The sequence below is a fragment of the Nomascus leucogenys genome, chromosome 14 (assembly GCF_006542625.1).
Source record: "Nomascus leucogenys isolate Asia chromosome 14, Asia_NLE_v1, whole genome shotgun sequence".
Classification (NCBI taxonomy): domain Eukaryota; kingdom Metazoa; phylum Chordata; class Mammalia; order Primates; family Hylobatidae; genus Nomascus; species Nomascus leucogenys.
In genome coordinates, this window is record NC_044394.1 from 53,920,261 (window position 1) to 53,939,534 (window position 19,274).

The 19,274-nt window shown below is 39.2% G+C and overlaps 1 protein-coding gene across 1 annotated transcript; it reads right to left on the minus strand.

Annotated features, from left to right (window-relative positions):
• Positions 1–640: 640 nt before the first annotated feature.
• On the minus strand, positions 641–11,142 carry KCNJ2 (potassium inwardly rectifying channel subfamily J member 2). The gene is made up of 2 exons (XM_003276086.3): positions 10,963–11,142; positions 641–5,862 (listed from the first exon to the last, which is right to left on the minus strand). Exon 2 carries the CDS (start codon positions 5,637–5,639, stop codon positions 4,356–4,358), a length of 1,284 nt encoding a protein of 427 aa, XP_003276134.1. The 5' UTR covers positions 5,640–5,862; positions 10,963–11,142; the 3' UTR covers positions 641–4,355.
• Positions 11,143–19,274: the final 8,132 nt, after the last annotated feature.

The following is a 19,274-nucleotide window of genomic DNA, read 5'->3' on the forward strand; positions in this document are numbered from 1 at the left end:
CATGAACCAAATCTAGCCCACTGGCTGTAGATGTTAGTAAAATTTTTTTGAAACAACACAGCCATACCATTTGTTTTCATATTGTCTGTAACGGCTTTCACATTCCAAGGCTGAATTTGCATAGTTGAGACAAAGACCCTCTGGTACATAAAGCCAAAAAATACTTACTGCCTGGCCCTTTACAGAACTTATTTGCCAAGTCTTAATCTATAATACGAAATAATAATATCCTGATTTGGTTTCTGTGGGAATGAGATAAAAATAGTATGTAATGCAAGAACTCTATACATAGTTGAGACTCAATAAAGAGCAACTACACATTATCACCCATTAAACAGAGAATCAAAATCTAAACTTGATAATATTTCTGTTAGTTTTTTTTTTTTTTTTTTGCTTGTTTATTGGTCTTTTGTATTCCCTTTCTACCTAGGCTATTCTATCCAAAAACAAAATATGAGCTTGACTTCCTCTAAGTTGAATTAAACTAATCTGCCACCCCACTGCACCTGTCTGTTGAGGCCATTTCTATGGCTCTATTCATCTAACCTATCAGGGTTTATGTTCTATTGTTTGGGAACATTTGCTTTATGGTGTTTTAGAGTAATCATACAGGAAGCCCAAAGATTCTTCCACCAATTTGTTTTCAATTTTTAATTTTTTATTTAGAAATAATAAAATAAGACATAATATATAAAAATATGTACAATCCATGGTTTGTGCAGTACAATAGGAAGACTTTAGATACAAAAAGACAGCAAATGGGAAAATAATAACTATCACGATTGTCAATGGCTAGGATTGTTCAACTTGCCAGAGCCCAGAGCTGAAACCCAAAATTGCTAGAAAAGAGATTCTACTTTGCTGAGGGTTGGGGATGGGCAGGTAACTATGCCACATTTTTTTTTTTCCACCTTAACATTATTAGACACAGAGTGAAAAAGAACTCACTGTACTTCTCAGGACAAGCTTTTGCTTTTACTGAGTGGTTTATTATAAAATATGAAGTGACATTTATTAATTGTAAGGGAAATAAGATTTATGGGACAGAACTCATCAAATAAACATCCAGAGTTGGGATAGGAGTGTGCTGGGAGAAAGGAAGTAAAGAGAAGAAAGAATGCATTAACAGAATAAAAACAAAGTAAAACAAACTTTTCTAGGAATTTGGAAATGACAACAGTGCTGTAGTGACATCTTTAAAATGTCTGATTCAAGTATACTCTTAGAGGGATAGAAAACTACTCCTTTCTCAATAATCAAAATAGAGTTCACTTTGTCTACATTTTATTTAAAAATAGGATAACCAGGAATCTATGGCTCCCCCCAAAAATATAGTGCCCTTCCAGATATGGGCAAAAATTCTTTAAAAGGGAATAAATCCGAAGTAAATCCAACAGGGAATCTGCTTGCAATAGAGAAGCAACACACATCTGGGAATCGACCCCAGATATTTATGGTGAGTCCCCTCCATCTGCATTCTAATGACATGTGTACACTAATTAAGGAGACCCAGTCGGTAAGGACAAATATTTTGAAGGTAAAATGCAGCAATCAATGTCGTGCATTACCTGTGTCTTGGCTCTTGACAAAAAAAAAAAAAAAAGAAAAAGAAAAAATTGCCGTTTAAAGCTTGTAACTGTTAAAACGCTAATAACTAGGAAAAGGTTTCAAATGAACAGTCCATGCTGAAATAAATAACAGAAGAACATAGCAATACGAACCTTATAAGGCTGGTATATATTTGCTAAAACCATGCTAACCGGTAGCATATAGGTACTAGCTCTCAGAAATTACTGCACTGAAATTATACTTTCTATGGCAATTATTTTTCTTTACAGACCTCTATTTACATTTGGCTTTAAATATGAAAATATCTGATAAACTTTATAAAATGTACACTTTAAAAACATAGCTTCTGCAAAATTTTCTTGAAAAAACAAACCTGTGCACCAGAAATTTTATATTTTTTTCTCTTTTTCAGAAATAAGTTGAAAGATTTCCCTCCCTCTTTCTTGCCCCCCCCCATACCCACCCCCTTTCAAATTTCTCAAGTCTTTTTAAGTGGCAGCACTGTGTGTTTAGGGGGAACCTCTTTTGTGGTCACCCCCATTCTCCACTGTATCTTCATTTAATTTACATATCACTGAATACTCTTTGGTTTGATTATTTTCCTTTGCAAAACGTCATAATAGCAGCAGCTGAAGCCCTCAATATCCTCTCACTGTCAAGAACCAAATTGTTGCCTCTTCTGTAAGTTTTCTTGTCCACTCAATCCCTAATTCCTCCAACTCTTTAAACACCTTCCCACACCTGCCTTTACATTTGGATCTAAAACAACCACTTGCTTAACATCGCTTTCTTTGTTTCATTGAAAATAACACCTCAGTTTTCAAAGCCATCAAATCTGAAGGCTGAAAACAGCAAAAATTGTCATAGTTTTGCAGGCACGGCATTCAGATATGGCTGTTCAAGAACCAGAGACCATCACAAACATCAGTTTACAAAATACATGATTCTAGAACAGGCTGTTTTTTAATGGCATACAGAGATATAATACCATAAGAGAGTTGATTTTGAGACTCCAATTAAAAAGAAAAGTCAGTAACCCCAGAATTCACAAATAGGGAACTTTAAATTAAAGAAAAAAAAAAGAGTTCCATTATTGAGCTTCAGTGAGAAAAAAAATAACGTTCCTAGCAAGGCAGTCAGCCAGGCAGGGGAGGCTTCTGGAAAACAATGTGTCCTTCCTTAGTAACCTGCTCTAGGGCTCCACAGGAGACAATGCGTAGCTCACATTCAGTCATAAGTATGCACACAGAAAAGGGAAATAGCCGTTTTAGACCATTATCTCCTTTACTTGTGATTATGTTATATTTTTATGGCTCTCGTTGACCCTAAAATACTGAGACATTTTCATGACTATCCTCTGCCATAAAAAAGGCAAGTTTCCTCTCCCTCCTAAATACTTGATCTGAAGTGCTGCATCAAACTGGCTTGTCCACACCTCCCTGTTTCCCCGCTTTGGCATTCGCCACCCTATCTGACACTGCAGGACTCAATCCAGACAGACTGATCAGAAGAGCAAGCATGGAGGCCAGGTGTGGCATCTTCTCTAAGGTGAAGGTGGGCTGGTGATGTCCTGACAGTCCAGGCAATAAATTCAGCAGCAAGGGTTTAAACCCATTTATTTTTCATGCTGGATGGCTCAGTTTTGAGAATGCCAGGATGCCAAGGAGGTCCTATGAAGATCTTATCTTATGAAATGAATTTTGGAATGTGCAAAAGGAAAAGCCCAGAAAAATATAAGAGTACATCACCATCTCGCACACTACACATGAGCCTGGCCAGCACTGCCTAGCAGGAAAGGATGGATGTTGGTATTGTGTGTGCGTGCCCCTTTCTTCTTCTTCCTCTTAAAATAAAAAAGTTACATGAAAGGACAAAATTTTAAAAAGCACTACACTGACTAGACTCGGTGAGTATGATGCTCTATTTTCTGAATAAGGTGCAAAATGAACCGGCGGTTCAAGGTCTTGCTGAGGTTCAAAGTTATTGTCTCTTGATTTCAAGGCAGCCCATGGGGCTTTGTTTTCTTTTAAGTGTAAGCTCCACTGTGCAAAAATATGCATTATCTTTGGTATTTATTTTAGGTAGTTTAACTTAAAATTTGAGATAACCCATTAACATCATGGAGGAAAAAAAAAAAAAACAACAACCCAGAGGCTACCATTTGGCTAGTGTTACATAATGCCCTTATGTAACAAAGAGAGAGAGAAAAAAAATCAATTCTAGCAAACAAATTACTGGCCTCAAAAAATCAGGCTCTCGTTTTGGCAGTTAATAGCCAAATACTTGCCACTTTGAAGCGCATCATGAGCTTTCAATAAAGTTCAACACTGACTTTAAAACTACACAAAAGGAAAACTACACTGCAACAAAAATACACATTTGTGTTCATGTAGTTAGCAGCTTTTCAAAAATTAAGGCAGAGTCTTGCCTTTGTTATGCCATTAAAAACATCCTTGTTCCCTAAAGAGAAGCATTCTGGATAAATCAAATACCCAACCAAGGCTTGCCTGCAAGTTCAAGTTTTGGAAAAACACAAAACAAAACATAAAAACCCATAACTTATTCTACAACATCTATGTGCCATCGGGTCACATGGAGACATGGTTAGTGCTTTATGCTAATCATGGAGCTTACAGTCTTTCTTTGAAACCATTGTGCTTGCCTCAGTCCCTTGTGGCCGCTTGCTTGACCCATCTTGACCAGTACCGTCATCTGTATAACTGTTTTGGGCCTCTGACCAACAGACCATGTTGTAAAGTAACTATTCCAGAGAAGGAATCAGTCAGTCATATCTCCGACTCTCGCCGTAAGGGCCTGGGCTCTAGAGGTACACTTGCCTGGTTGTGAAGGTCTATGTCAGGGGGCGTGTCCGTACTAGTGCTTTCTGGAACTCCATTTTCACTGTCATCTTCCTCTTTGCTTGTGAGGGCAACTTCATTTTCATAGCAAAATGAATTCGCATTTGAGAGGATATATTTCTTTTCTGCTAAGTCTCTGGCACTACAAAGGGGAGTGTTGGGGACTTCGTAAGTTTTGTGGAACCTGGAATAGTCCACTTTGTAGTAGTGCTTCTCTTCAAAGAGCACAGGCTCATAGCGGTGGCCCCACAGGATTTCATTTGCTAGATAAGAGCTACGGCACTGTGTTGTCATGGCAGTGGCTTCCACCATGCCTTCCAGTATGACCACGATTTCAAAGTCTGCGTTGTCAATGTCCTGTTTACTCAAATCATATAAAGGACTGTCTTCGTCTATTTCATGGACTATAGTGATTGGGGACACCAGAAATATACGATCGATTCCACTGTCAAATCCAACATTGATGTCTATTTGATCCAGAGGGATATACTCCCCTTCAGAAGTAATTCTGGATTTGAGGAGCTGTGCTCGAACATGAGCTTCCACCAAGTGGCTTTTCCGAAGATTGCCCACTCGCCACATCAAACACAGCTTGCCGTCTCTCATGGCAATCACAGCATTGTGACTGAAGACAAGAGTCTCATTTCTCTTCTTTGGCTTTGCCATCTTGGCCATGACTGCGCCAATGATGAACGCATCGATGATGCAGCCCACGATTGACTGGAACACCACCATGAAAACAGCAATTGGGCATTCATCCGTGACACACCTGAAACCATAGCCTATGGTTGTCTGGGTCTCAATAGAGAAGAGGAAGGCAGCCGTGAAGCTGTTGACCTCGGACACACAAGCTTTGCCCTCTTTGGATGCATCCAGGTCCCCATGGAGCAGAGCTATCAACCAAAACACACAGCCAAAAAACAGCCATGACAGGACGAAAGCCAGGCAGAAGATAACCAGCATCCACCGCCAGCGAATGTCCACACACGTGGTGAAGATGTCTGCGAGGTACCGTTGCCCCTTCTCACCCACATTGATGAACTGAACATTACAGTGGCCATCTTTCTTCACAAAGCGGCTCCTGCACTGTTGTCGGGTGTGGACTTTACTCTTCCCGTTCCCAAAGCCATTTGCAACTGCCATGGTGGCCAGCTTCATACCGTCTTCTTCTGAAGAGACGATGCTGTAGCGGTTGGTTCGCACACTGCCCATCGCTTCTGCTGGGGACTCCAGTGCTTCTGCTTTGGAAAACAGTCTGAGTTTTTGCAAAACGCTTTGGAGAAACAGTTTTGAATGTTCGGTGAAGACACACACACAAAAAAAAAAAAAAATGAGGAGAGATGGGTGTCTCTGGGAGCCTTGCGGTTCTACCAAGGTCTGTCTACTGACATGCAGAGTTACTTTAATAACTCAGCTGACATCCAGAGAACATGTCCTGCAAGAAAAGACAGAGTGTGCATTACAAAATAAGCCACTCTTAAAGAATTCTACTGTCTAAGACAATATATCCTAACAAAAACACATAATCAGGTAAAGATAAGTATACTTTACATTAAATTATAAGGTTTTAAATTTCTTTGTATCCTAAGCATGCTTTGTAAAACTTTTATTTAAAAGCATAAAGTCGTTAAACATAGAAGAGTTGTCTGTGACAGCTGTTCAACCAAAATGTCAGGTCAGGTCATTTTGGCCAGGGATCTAGAATATTCTATTTTTCAGGTCTACCTCTCCCTTCTCTTATTCTCTTTTTCTGCCTGCCCCACTTGCTAGGATCCCTGTTAAGCAGATGAAAGACTGTCTGATTCCAAGGTTTGTCATAACATTTTTGGAAAAGGGACATGTTTAGGACACTTCACGTGGATGCAGCATTGATATTCCCTGAGTTGCATATGCATTACGGGAGAATATTAGAGCCCCTGATGGCAAAGTTGAAATCGGAAGACAGATTATTTTGTTTAAATGATATAACTGAGCAGACCGGATAGGCTGACGAAATGCTACAGGAAGAAAGTCAGATTCCCACCTATAAATATAATAGTGAAGTGGATTTTGGAGTAGGCTTGACTGAGTGTGTATCCTGAAAACAGAGGGAACTAGTGGACAAAACCTCCTACGATGGTGAATACTGCCCCTATTGCTTATAATAGTCTGAAATGGATCCCAGTTTCTGGATACTGTTTGGGCTTGCTTCATCACTTCTCCCACTTTAAGCAACCACTATGCAGAAATGCCTGCTAAGTCTCTATTAGTACAGGTAATTCTGGCTTGAAGACTTTGAAGACGCAGGTTTGCTCTGGGGGACAGACAGCAATTCTGTTACCTAGCAATAAGAGTCCTGAAATTCTCCTGAGATGGGGCTGTCATGTGTAATGACAGGCTAAGAAGTAAGCACCGTTGTGCCAAAGGACCAGCTCTTTAGCGGATTGAGATAAGGCAGGAACTCATTTCATGTGAGTTCAATGCTGTGTTCTCTCAGACAGAGACAACTGTGTAAGGACAGATCATAAATGCCAGTCCGCTTACTTTCACTTCCAGCGCTGTTATTTGGTATAGGTTCCTATGGAGAAGGCACTCACCTTTACTTAATATGTGCAAATAGTAGTTCTCAGTTTTCTCCTATTGCCTCAGTCTTCCCTGGGTAAGAACTATCTATGTACTTTAACTTTCCATCTTCACTCCTAAGAAACTATTTCCCTTGACTAACTAACAAAAAGCTAAGAGAAAGTCTAAGGTGTTTTCTTTACCAAATGTGTAATAACAAAACCAATAAGAGTCAGAACTGAAAAATAAAGCCCATCTTCAACTTTTCATACAACCAAATCCTTCCGCTATATTAAAGGGGGGCAATGAATTACTCATGAAAAGAGTCAGAAATTTGTTGACGCCTGATAATGAAGACTCCGCTTTTTTCTTCTCTAACTCCATTAAGATTAAACAGTTAACTGAACCGATTTCAGCCAAGCCAGCCGCAAACAAATAAAGCAATCCATTTATGGTTTTTTTGTGCGTTCCCTTAAAAAGAGGTAAGGTGCATTGCCTTTGAAAATGCCTTGTTACTGTCTTTTGACTTCTTCTTTATCCAAGTTATTATGCAAGAATGTGCCCCAACACATTTTTCCTGAGATTAGTCATCTATGAAAATTGCAATGTGTGTTACATTTTGGCAGCTTTTGACACCTAAATGATGCTCAGTTTGAAAGTGCCTTTGAATTACTTTATAAAAAGAAGTTACTGTGCTTTCTTAACCTTCCACCTGCTTCAATGTTTTGTCTGCTTCCCTGTGAAGTTTGCACTTGGACCAAAGAAACAAGAATCCTGCCCCTCAAAGTTCTAGATCCTGTACATGGACAGCACTTTTTAAGCAATTATTTCATCTTAGTTTTCTCACATTTCTAAACAGACAGAGACAGCAACAACACCAAACGCAGGTGTACGTTTCAAAAAAAAGGAGAACTTCATTTAATGAATGCTTTGTATTCTTGAGTTCTGATTGACTTCAGAACTTTGTATTATAAGCTGACACCAAGAAATTCCCTTTTCATGATTCAAAACAATCCTTCCAAGTGAGTTACCATTAGGGGCCACGAGTAGACAGTCTCAAATTTCTTCTGACTTATTTCTGTACTCCTTCCAGATTAAAACATAACAACCATATGAAATCTAAAGACTGAATTATGACTTTCCAAAAATCTTGACCCCAGGACATTTGTTTGAATTCCACAAATCACACAATACCAGCTTCCTATGAATAGCTTTCCACATTTAGAATCTTGAAAGTAGCCTGTATTGAGAGACTATTATTGTCTTATTTCCATTGCTAATAACAGAATTTGTTCCACATGTGGAGCATCATTTAGAAATTTTACCATTTCTTCCTGGAAAGAGAAAAAGAGGAGTTTTGGGCTTTTTTTTTTTTTTTTTGGCAAAATGAAAACTTTTGCCACTTCAAATAGATATGCCCCAAAACAGATTTATGTGTGTATGCATGTTCACACACATATAATATGTATTCAGACATTTTGTGGAGCTGATTACATAGCTAAAGTCTAGAACCTGTCAGGGTTTGATGGGGTAACGGTCTTAATGTTTCATGGTAAAAATTGCTTTCACTGTTAACCTGCCCACATGCCTGAGCGACTTTAAGCAAGCAGAAAACTTCCTTGTCCGGTCCTCTCACTAGCAATTACCAATTCGTGAGCAGCTGAGAAAAGCTATCATTAAAAAACAGGGCCTACATGCAACTTTATTTGAAGCATATATTCAAAATAATGTTTGAGATGCAATCAATTAGGAGTAGATGAGAACGCTAAGTGATACAAACCCAGAGAACTGAAATTTGATTTGATGAACAATGTGTAAATTTCCCTTCCAGCCAAAATATTTAAAGGCCTAGATGTAAATTTCATGGACACAAATAATCATTTTTATCCAGGCCATAACCCATGATGTAGAAAGTATTTTTGGGAAATTGAGAGGTTACATGTGGTGCTGTTCATGTTAAGACTATTTATAGGCTGAGCCAAAATTAAGCATAAGCAATGGAAAAAAATAGTTCAGCGCTTTAAACTTAGGTAGATGTTAAAGGAGAAAGAGCTATGGATAAATGTAAGGTCAAGGAGATCACATGGTACAAATGGGGGATCTAAATTGCTTTCACTATATAGGTAATACTTCCAATATGGCTTATAAATAACTAAAAAAAATCAAATGAGAGTAAATGTGTCCTGTAATATGGTCATGGTGTGCAATGAATAAGAACGTTTCTAAGGATAGGAAATAAAGATAGCACAAGAAAACGTACTGGGCTGAGAGAGAGGTCTGCTAATGAGTGTTTAGAGCAGCTATTCCCCAGCTGACGCCATATAGAACAGCCTGAGTGTGCTCTGGGCACATGTTGCTATGTGAGCACAACTGCTAGGAAAGCAACCTCTTAGAAGCTCAACAAACATGAGGGAGGAGGAGGGGGAAGTGGGGAGGGGAGGGGGGATACCCATCTATCTATGTGAGCCCCATGTCTAACATTTATACTCAACGACACTTGGCTTGTAGCACTGCTCAGCATTTGCATACGCTGAAAAACACACATGTTTGGTAAACAAAAATATACACTTAAAAAATCTGAAACACTCAATCTGTGCAGGTAGTTGTTTTCAATCTTTCAGGCTACGCGAAAGTCATACAAGGACGCTACAGCTAACCAGAGATTCTACAACTCAGGAGTCCAAAGGATGTAGAAAGACTGTGTTCTTTTACTTTTTTAAAAAGCAAAATTCACAAGAGTTTAGGTCAAATATTTCTTATGGAGACCAAGAACATTAAAAAATAAAGTGTCATTAAAATATAAGAGAGGAGGAAGCTAAGTAAAATGGCCTTGACCTTATCCTCACCCTTTCCACCATGCTTCAATTAACATCTCTTACCCCTTCTGAGCACCAGGATTTTTCCAGATAATCGCAAATAGAAATGAAACATTTGGAAGTGAGCAGGAAAACGCTAACAAGTGTACAGATAATGTACAGCAGACACACAACAGTGGTTAGCGAGAGGAAAGCTGGCAGCCTATTGATTATTAATGTGAAAAGAAAACAAATGGTAAAACGCAATATGGATTCTTTGCATATCCAAGGTTTTCAAATAACACCTGATTTCCTAACAGGTAAAATCTGAATTTATGAAAATCGTCAGAATTGACAGCCTTATCCTAGTGATCATCCTATGATATCCTTGCCCAGACACAGACATTAAACTGCCCATTTCCTATCCCTATTTTTTTCCAATTGTCATGATGAATCCATGCTATGATGCAATCTTTTTGCAGAATCAAGTCGTTTTGACTATTTTGCTTCCCTAAAACCACACTGTCTTCAAGCCAGGTATTAATACCATTATTACTGAAAATAACAAATTGGTTAGGGGAGAGTGATATGTAATGTGAAAGTTTTGCGATCCTCAGGCTCAAATCCAACTCGGGCTCCCGCTCTTCTTTCAGGAAGGCAACTTTGAGACACTCTGTTTGAAACTCACAGCTATACTCGAAGCAATGACGAAAAAAACAAAAAAAAGCCAAGGATCAAGAATAGTGCTGAGTCCCAAGGTTTGCCAAGGTTTAAGACCAGGGCTCAAGACGCACCCCCAAACCCGCAACCACGTTTTCTTTCTTTCTTTCTTCTTTTTTTCCCCCCTTAGAGTGAGAACCGAACACGGACGCTCTCGCCCTTGCCTCCAAACCCAGTATCTAGCTACAGCTGGTGCATTGGAAGTTATGAGCACAAACAGATGCTGCAGAGAAATCTGTTTCTATTGCTCAACTGTTCCAAGCATGTCTCAGTATTTTTAGCTCTGGGGATGTTCTGGTGCGCACACAAACTATAGAGGCATGATCTGGGACTCCGGAGTGTGGGTGAGCGCTACAGCAGTGTGACAGCTGGGCACCTCTGGAGCAGCGGGGCAGGGTAGGGTAGGGGACGGCGGCCAGAGTCCATTCCCCAGGACACACCGGCAGGAGCGAAAAGGAAGAAAACACAGCAGCCCTTACCTGTTGCTGGCGCAGGAGCATGGGGACATGGAGTGGAAGTGGGGGGTACAGAGGCATGTAAGATCCAGTGGTTTGTAAAAAGCGAGTGAGCCAAAGCAAACCAGAATTCCCAAGACCCAGCCTGCCGGCGCCGCGAAGGCTGCGCGCTGGCCAGGGCTTCAGTGCGCTCTGCAATATCCTGGGCTCTTTTGAGGCGGTCCGTGCGACACCGGCTCTCCTGGCCCCGCCCCCGGCCGCTGCCGGCCAATCGCAGCGCGCCTGGCCGCGCGACCGGCCCCGGGAACCGCGGCGGGGAGGGGAGGATGCTGCGAGGCGTTGCCAGCGGAGGGAACCTGCCGCCTCCTCCTCCCCCTCCACCCTCGGAGCCCGGCCGGGGAGTCGGGCCCCGGCCGGGGAGGAGGAAGTTGCGGCCCAGCTGGGACAGCAGCAGGTGGGAAGCTCCGCGCCCGGCTGTTGCGGCTGCCTGATTGCAGCCTGGCCTTGAGCAAAGCTTCCTACTCCGTCTGGAGCCCCACACACTTCCCGGTTCCCCCGCTCTTGGGCCGCTTGCCCTGCGTGCTCCTCGAGGGGCCTGCGAGGTGCCAGCGCCGGGTAGAGACCTTTGCCGCCGGGGCAGGATTGTTCGTCGGTCCCGGCGCGTCTCCCTCTCCCCTCCCTCTTTGCCGGAGCCCCTCGGCCCTTGGAAGCCCCCCGCGGAGGCTGCAGCGCCCGGAGAAGCCACCGAGTCAATGGGGCGAGGGACTGGGGCGGGCGCGCGGAGCCCCCAGGATTGAGACGCGCGCAAGTGCGGCCACTGCAGCGCCGCTTGGCTGTTTCTTCTCCCGACTGTTCGCGAATTACTTACAAGGCGCCTAGGCTTCTCTGAAGGGTGGACGGCTCGTTCCCTCTCGCCTTGTCCGCCCTCAGTCTCTCCACCACCGCCCGGCACGCTTTGCTGATCTAAAATCAGAACAATTAGAGAGTAATGATTTTTTCTGGAATAGCAACTCCTACAGACACTCAGATCTGCCCTCGCTTCAGCGCCTCCCAGCCCTCATTCCCAGCAGCCAGGCGAAAGCGCGCAGACCCCTAAAAAGCAACTTCAGTGTTAACCGGGTCTGGATCCTGGAACTTTATAATCCGTGTGTGTGTGTGTGTGTGTGTGTGTGTGTGTGTGTGTAAACCGAAGAGTAAATGCCTATTATTTCTGAGTACTTCGGTGTCCTAACGAAGCTTTGCTCCTAAAGGACAGGGTATATTTTAGGAGTCTTTCTTTCCACCGAGTTTTTTAAATGTTTATTTTCTCAAGCGATCAAATGTGTCTTTTGTGCAGTTTATTTAAACCTCGTAAGGCCTCCTTGAGTCGCTAAACTAATTTGGCAAACTAGCTGGTATTGTGGACGGCGCAGTCGGGGTGGATTTTTGTGTGTAGGAGAGGTGAAACTGACAATTCAAGGAAAGGTTCTGTGCGAGTCCCCACCTCCCATCCTCATATCCACACGTGGCCCCTAGGAGGTGCTGGTGAAATATGCTTGCTTATGTTTTGCAGATACGCACTTACTCCTGCCTTACCAAGTGTGCCTTTTTTCTTAGCACTGAGCAAGGTACTTAAAAGGATGTGCAAGAGATGATGCACTCAGTGTGGCTGCTCTGATAGCCAAATGGCGATGTGGTTCCAGTTAATGTGTTGAGATTATACTGTTCACCAAGCCCTGTTACCAACTCTGTTGCCGTCCGTGCACGTGGGATTAATGCCTGCCCCAAGGGAGGTCTTCTTTAACATCTATTTAGTCATGTGTTATTTATAAACAGCTTGAATTAATACTGTAAAATAGATGGATGTCTAAGAACCTAGGCTGTAGCCTAAAGCTAAAAGAAACTGAGGATAGACAAGTTAACTCTATATTAACCAAAGGATAATGAATGAGTTCACTGCTCAGTTCAATAAGCTTCTTCTGAAATATGCTTCCTCCTGGACTTCTAAGAAACAGGCCAAAAGTTTAATTATCCCTTAAAACATGTTATGCCTAAATAGAAAAAGGAAATGAATCATTTATAGATTTTCTCTTCTTTACTATGATTCAGTTGGTGCATCTGTAGATGGCTAGGAATTTTCCAAACCATGTGAATTCAGAGAGGCGACACTTTTGTTGTTGTTGTTTTTCCAGGTAATGAGCTCTCTTTGAAAACCAGTCACTCGGAAAGGGATGCCATTTTTATGCAACTTGGATTGAAATGGTTTTGCTTTAGTATTCTACTCTAATTAGAAAGAATACACCACAGGCCGAAATAGTTTCATATGATAGGAAAATCTTTAAAGAAAGATAACAGAGTTCTTAGATTATGGTTGGCTGTATAAATTTAGCTGGGCAGGGGGAGGAAGGTAATAATAAATGTATCCTGCTCTCTCTCATCAATTATCAGCATCACATCCCCCAACATTCTCCCCTCCCAAAGACTGAAGGATGTGCAGCAAAGCTTATATCTTGAAAGAGAAGGTTCGGGAAAAATTAATGATTTTAATTAGAACGTTCCAATCTAAGTAGAATCATTACCTTAATTAGCTAAATAAGGAAGTATGAAGAATGAAATTTTGTAAATGCATGGTAGCATAGAATACCCCCATTGCTTCATTTTAAAAAAAGAAAATATAAATGCATTTTAATTAATAAATGACTTTTCATCATGTCCCTATTAGGAAAATTCTGTGTGCCAATGCTTTCAGTGTTTGATTTAATACATCTTTTGAAGTGATGCGTGATACAGATTCCTGTATTCAGAGTCTCTCTTTTTTGGCTGAATCAGGCCTTACTTAGCAAAAATCCCCATTAGTCTTGGACACGAATGCAATTGGGTGTTGGGGTCCATCTGTAGATTAAATTTTTCCAAGGAAATGACAATTATGCTCTTACTGATTCTCTCCACGGTAACCACCTATCATATTAGAGCCAAATATTAGTCACAATCTGGATCTGCAGTCAGATTGTGAATAGCTGTGTGACGCAGAAGGTGATTGTTTCACTAGAAGCACAAATCTTTCCTTTGCATTTATATAAAGATCCCCAACAATTAGACATACTTTCAGACTTCCATTAACCATGTATATACAGTTCAATTTCACAATGATAAAAGATGAAACGCTCCTGGCGTTTGTATCCACTGGATATTAAAAACCACTTTCTAATCTTCAAAGTAATCATCATTAGCAATAAATAGTAAATAAATCATTGTCAGATTGCCCGGAAATGTAGACAGGCTGAGTTTGCAATCTGCTGCTGTGAGAACAAGCCACTTACTGTGGTATTTTAAGGCACTGTATGTAATCTTATTTATTGGAAAACAGTTTTGGCCTTTAGTTTCACTTACTGCATTGGTAATATGTAATCTTCATATTTTTAAATTCAGTGAATGTATTTGTTGAAATAACTACTTTGTACTTTGGCTATATGCTAGGTGAGATGAAAGACAGAAGGGTCCTAGGGGGAGAAGTTCCTGTTCTTAGGAGTTCAAAATGTCCAACTGAGAAGACAAACAAGGCAGAAGTGAAACATTTAAATGATCAAACGACAATATAAGGCAGCTTATGATTATGCATTAAAATGGATCAAGCAACAAAACAATCTTAGAGAGATTTTGAAGAATGGAATGAAGCAGGGTAAGACTTTGTAATGGAAGATTTAATAAATATGACATATTACTATGTGTAGTGGTATTAAGGATGCTGAGAACACATCAGAAGATAGGAGTGGCTCCTCATTCAATTAATTTCCTAAATGCCCACTATGCCCCAGACCTTTCTATATACAGGTAATCAAGCACATAAATTATAAGTTGTTTCTAAGGATAAATGTCAGTTACATGGAAATGAATGAAAGGAACAGTATGTTTTAGCATAACTTTTGATAGTTACTCAATATGATTATAATAAACATAAGCTATTTCATTTTTTACCTGTAATACATTAGGCCTACCAGGGTACAGTAGAGCCTTTTCTCCTGCATTAAATGACCCTAGACTAAGCTTATTTAAGCCTTTCTGCTTGTTTTTCCTTCACCATCAATGTGAGCCTTCCGTTCTCATTTTTGCTTCTGATAATGTGCCTTGAATCTGTCAGGCTGTCACCATGCTCTGCCTAATTTGTTGATTCTAATCTGTGCTGGGCTGATAAATTATGTAACCAAGGTTGCTAAAGTAATGTAAAAGCAAATATGATTTAACATATCTAAAGATGCATTTTTGAAATAGTATGAGCAGATGCTGAATTTGGAGTTACCTTCGCTTGGTCAACCTCCTTTTTGGGTATTAAAAGCTTCAGGATTTGGATTTATGGCATCTATTTTGCTTCTCAGAGCATTTAAATGGCTTAGTCTTTGTATTTGCTGTTATAAACAGCTGAGGCAAACTTCTGAGTAAGTGAGATACCCGTGTGTTTGCAACTATCCATATGTTTATATGTATACATAAAACAAAATCATATACTCATTTATTGAGAAAATATTTCAGTGCTTACTTTATCCATTTATTATTATGACCTTTACTTTCCATCAAATATGTTAAAACCAAAAACAATAAGTGGGGCTGTTCTTTAAGGAGCTCACACTTCCAGAGCCTCCATGTTATTATTTAGTAAATTACCTCTTCTGTCATGCTTTGAAAGACTTCATTTATCTCACATGAGTGAGACAATTACACTCTGAAAATACCGTATTCATTTTAGGGCCAGACCCTACATTACTATGTTCCTTGATTCAGTGATTACAATGATCATTTCATCTGTGTTTTCTGGGATACATTAGGTCTCCCAAAGGTAATGAGTTTACAGCCTCGGTTTACCCTCTATAATCACGGATGGCAGTTCCTTAGATCAGGTAGCCTTGCCGTAAGAGCAGGTCATCGGTTAGAAGAGGTGCCAGCCAAGAAAATATCAATCGTTATGCACAGACTCATCATTGCCACTGGAGAAAGGCAAGCCTTATAACTGGAAGGGTGTAGTACCATCATTTAATCATAGCAATCAAGCAGTAATAAGAAGGCTAATAATAAGCTAGCCTGTATGGAGGGTTTTCCAGGAAACAAACACTGCTTTTGTGCTTTACAGGATGTGCTATTCTGATGTTTTGTATTGCACGTACATTTGCATGGGAAAATAATGAAGAGAGGGAAGATAGGAAGGAAGGAGGAAGTAGAGAGACAAGAAAATATTCATTAGAAACTTTTGGTTCTAAAGGAGACACAAACACGTTCAGTAGCCACCAGGGAAAGTGAGACTGCCACCAGCATCCATAGTCCCCCTCTACAGTACAGTAAGAAATGCTTTCCAGTGAGAGGTGTCACCACTAGCAAACTGAATCTCATGTTTAAAACACCTGTAAGAATGTCTCTTTGCTTTAGTAATACATCTTTGGAAGATCATAAGAGTCATGCAACTTGACTTTTTCCAGAACTTATAAAAAACAAAACAAAAAATTAAAACAAACAGCACAAACTTCAGACAGCCAAAACTAATCACTATTGTAGATATTTATGGAATATGCCACAAGCTACGAAGAAAATGCAAAACATATTTTGAGTAACGTCAACAACACTGTAATGATGCTCTTGAAAGAAAATGTACATACTTGAATGTCTAAATTTTCAGATTTGGGCTTTAAGAATTTGTGGGGTTTTTTTAAGAGTATTTTTTGGTATTTTTTAAAAATTATTGCTAAAATGGTGTATGTCTATTTTGGAAAATGTAAAAGATAAGCATTTTAAAATGTAGAAGAATGTAGATAAATGTGGAAAATAATATAAATTCATATTCCCACCATTGAAAGATAACCATTATAAATACTTTGATATATCTTTCTCCTTTTCCTATATTTCTGTTTCTATTTTTAAGTCTGTGTTTTATAACTTTTAAAAATTAACATATTGGGTTAATTTTTTTAATGATGGGGTCTCACTGTATTGACCAGGCTGGTCTCAAACTCCTGGCCTCAAGCGATCCTCAAACTCATCCTCCCAAAGTGCTGGGATTATAGGCATGAGCCACCGTGCCTAGCCTCTATAATTTTAAGATCAATTGTGTCATATTTTTAATACATGAGCATCACACTTTTTATGTTATGCAAGCATCTGTCATGCAACTAAAAATTATTTGAAAGTATATATTTTAATGCTCACATATATTTTATGAACTATAATTAATTGTCACCTATCCTTATACCTTTATATTCATTTTTTTTTGTTTTTTACCCTTATAAGTATGCATTTGCCTGGCCTTGGAGATTTTTTATCTTCATATCTCTCTCTTTTCATTATAGATTTCTAGATGTACAATTACTAGGTCAAAGCTTATGAACTCTTAAAGGTTTTTTTTTTTAATTCAGTTCTTTCTAATGAAATCCCAATGGATTGAATCTCAAGGATGTTCTAAATTATGTGACTTTGCATAGTGGCAGTATTGCCCAGTGGGGAGAGGTTGAGCTTTGGGTCAACTTGACGTGTGTTTGCAATCTGCCACTTACTAGTTGCGAAAGATTGTAATAGGAATTAGAAATAATATATGTAAAATGCCTAACACTTTGTGATCAACTAATCAAAGGTATCTTTTTATTCTGTCACTACTGCTACTGCCACTAATGAAGATGAGAATGATAAAGTGAATAAATCAAACATGTTAGCTAGGATAATAAGGCATGCATACAATAAGTCTATAAATAAGTAACAGAAGTTTATGTAGTGCTTGAGTAAGTGCTAAAGTCATAAATGAAGAGGTAAGCATCTGAGGAACTTAGCAACATATTAGTTCTATATTTGATAGTACAGGTTGGCATGAAACAGAGAAAAAAGTAAAATGGATTTCACAATTGATGATCAGAATTTGAATAAATTCATAAAGGTATTTAAAGAAATATTAAGATTGAACATTAAACTTGGACCAGATTTTAGTCTTTCAAGACAAAGATCTTGAGTTGGCACTTGATTCTTCACACAGGGAGAGATCTACAGATGACTGAGCAGAAGGATAAGATGTGTAAACCGGGCTGTTGGAACATTAATCAGACTGTCATTTCTCCATCCATTGCCTCTGGCTGCAGCCCTACCATCTTATCTTTGCTTCCATTTTTGTTTTCTTAATATGATTTCCAACATTCCAATGTTTATTTAAAAGGAAATAGAGATATAGAAATTATATTCCATCTCTTCATGTGAATGGGACCTATACATGTGGACTCCTAGCCTGCTGATACCAAATTCAATGTTTATTCCTCTGTTTTCTCAGAGTATAACTTTTCCTAGCATCTCTGCTCAGACAAATCTAGAAACCTAAAATAAGACCTCTATTTTTCAAAGCCACTTTCTAATTCTCCCCTACATATCCTCCATATTATTTCTTTCCTAACTCTAAAATATATGAAATTTGAATTTTTGCTCCTTTTGCAGGACCCAATTCCAAATGCTTGGCTCAATTTTCATGCTTGCCTGTGTAAGAGTTTCTTCCATTTTAAAAATAAATTTGATCAGCATCTACAGGTTTAATTGAATGTTTCCTTTATCATTGACCAGCTTCCATTCTGTAGGCACTTATCCTCAATTGAGATTTAATTTCAGTGTTCCAATAAATTTATGTTTTAATATTCAAAGTCCTACTGTATAAGTTACAAATAAGTAAAACTTGTATTGCAACTATGCAAAAATAAAATGCTGTACCCAACTACTACCAATAACATTAGTGATTTATGATAGCACAATAATATTCATAGCATTATATGACTATTAAAAGAAAATGCAAGTTTTCAGGTGAAACTTTCAGCTCCATGACAGACCAGCCTGTAGTTATTTGTGTACACAGTTTACAGGTACAAAAACTTACTTTGCTATTTATTGCAGAAAAGTGCTCAGTTAAAAGTAAGTGTTGTTCCTTCAGCAAAATATTCACTGGCCCAAAACTCTTTGTGACATTTTACAATGCACACAGCCTCATGCAAGTTTAGACAAGTGGATTTATACTGTCATATGAGTTCCTGCCCCTAATAAATTACCTTGTAATGCAAAAGTAACATATCTTTCATAACTATTTTGACAAAAGTTTAAAACACATATGATGAAGTTCAACTTTTGGGAACCAAGGACTGTCAGAAAATATTAGTTTCTACATTCTATATGCATTTAGAAGTTTACTTGAAATCTGCCTTTTATAAAGGAATGGGATGAATAAGTGGAACTGTACTTTTTTTTAACTTGATTGCCATTAAAGCAGAAATTATAAGGTTGAAAAAAATAGGTGCTTAATTAGATTTTTTAATGTAGTTATTAGGCTCAAATCCAGACATTTCATCTGCATCATT

What these genes read in the sequence shown, in the direction of transcription:
- KCNJ2 (XM_003276086.3), bottom strand. Translation starts at nt 5,639, where the DNA reads ATGGGCAGTGTGCGAACCAACCGCTACAGCATCGTCTCTTCAGAAGAA.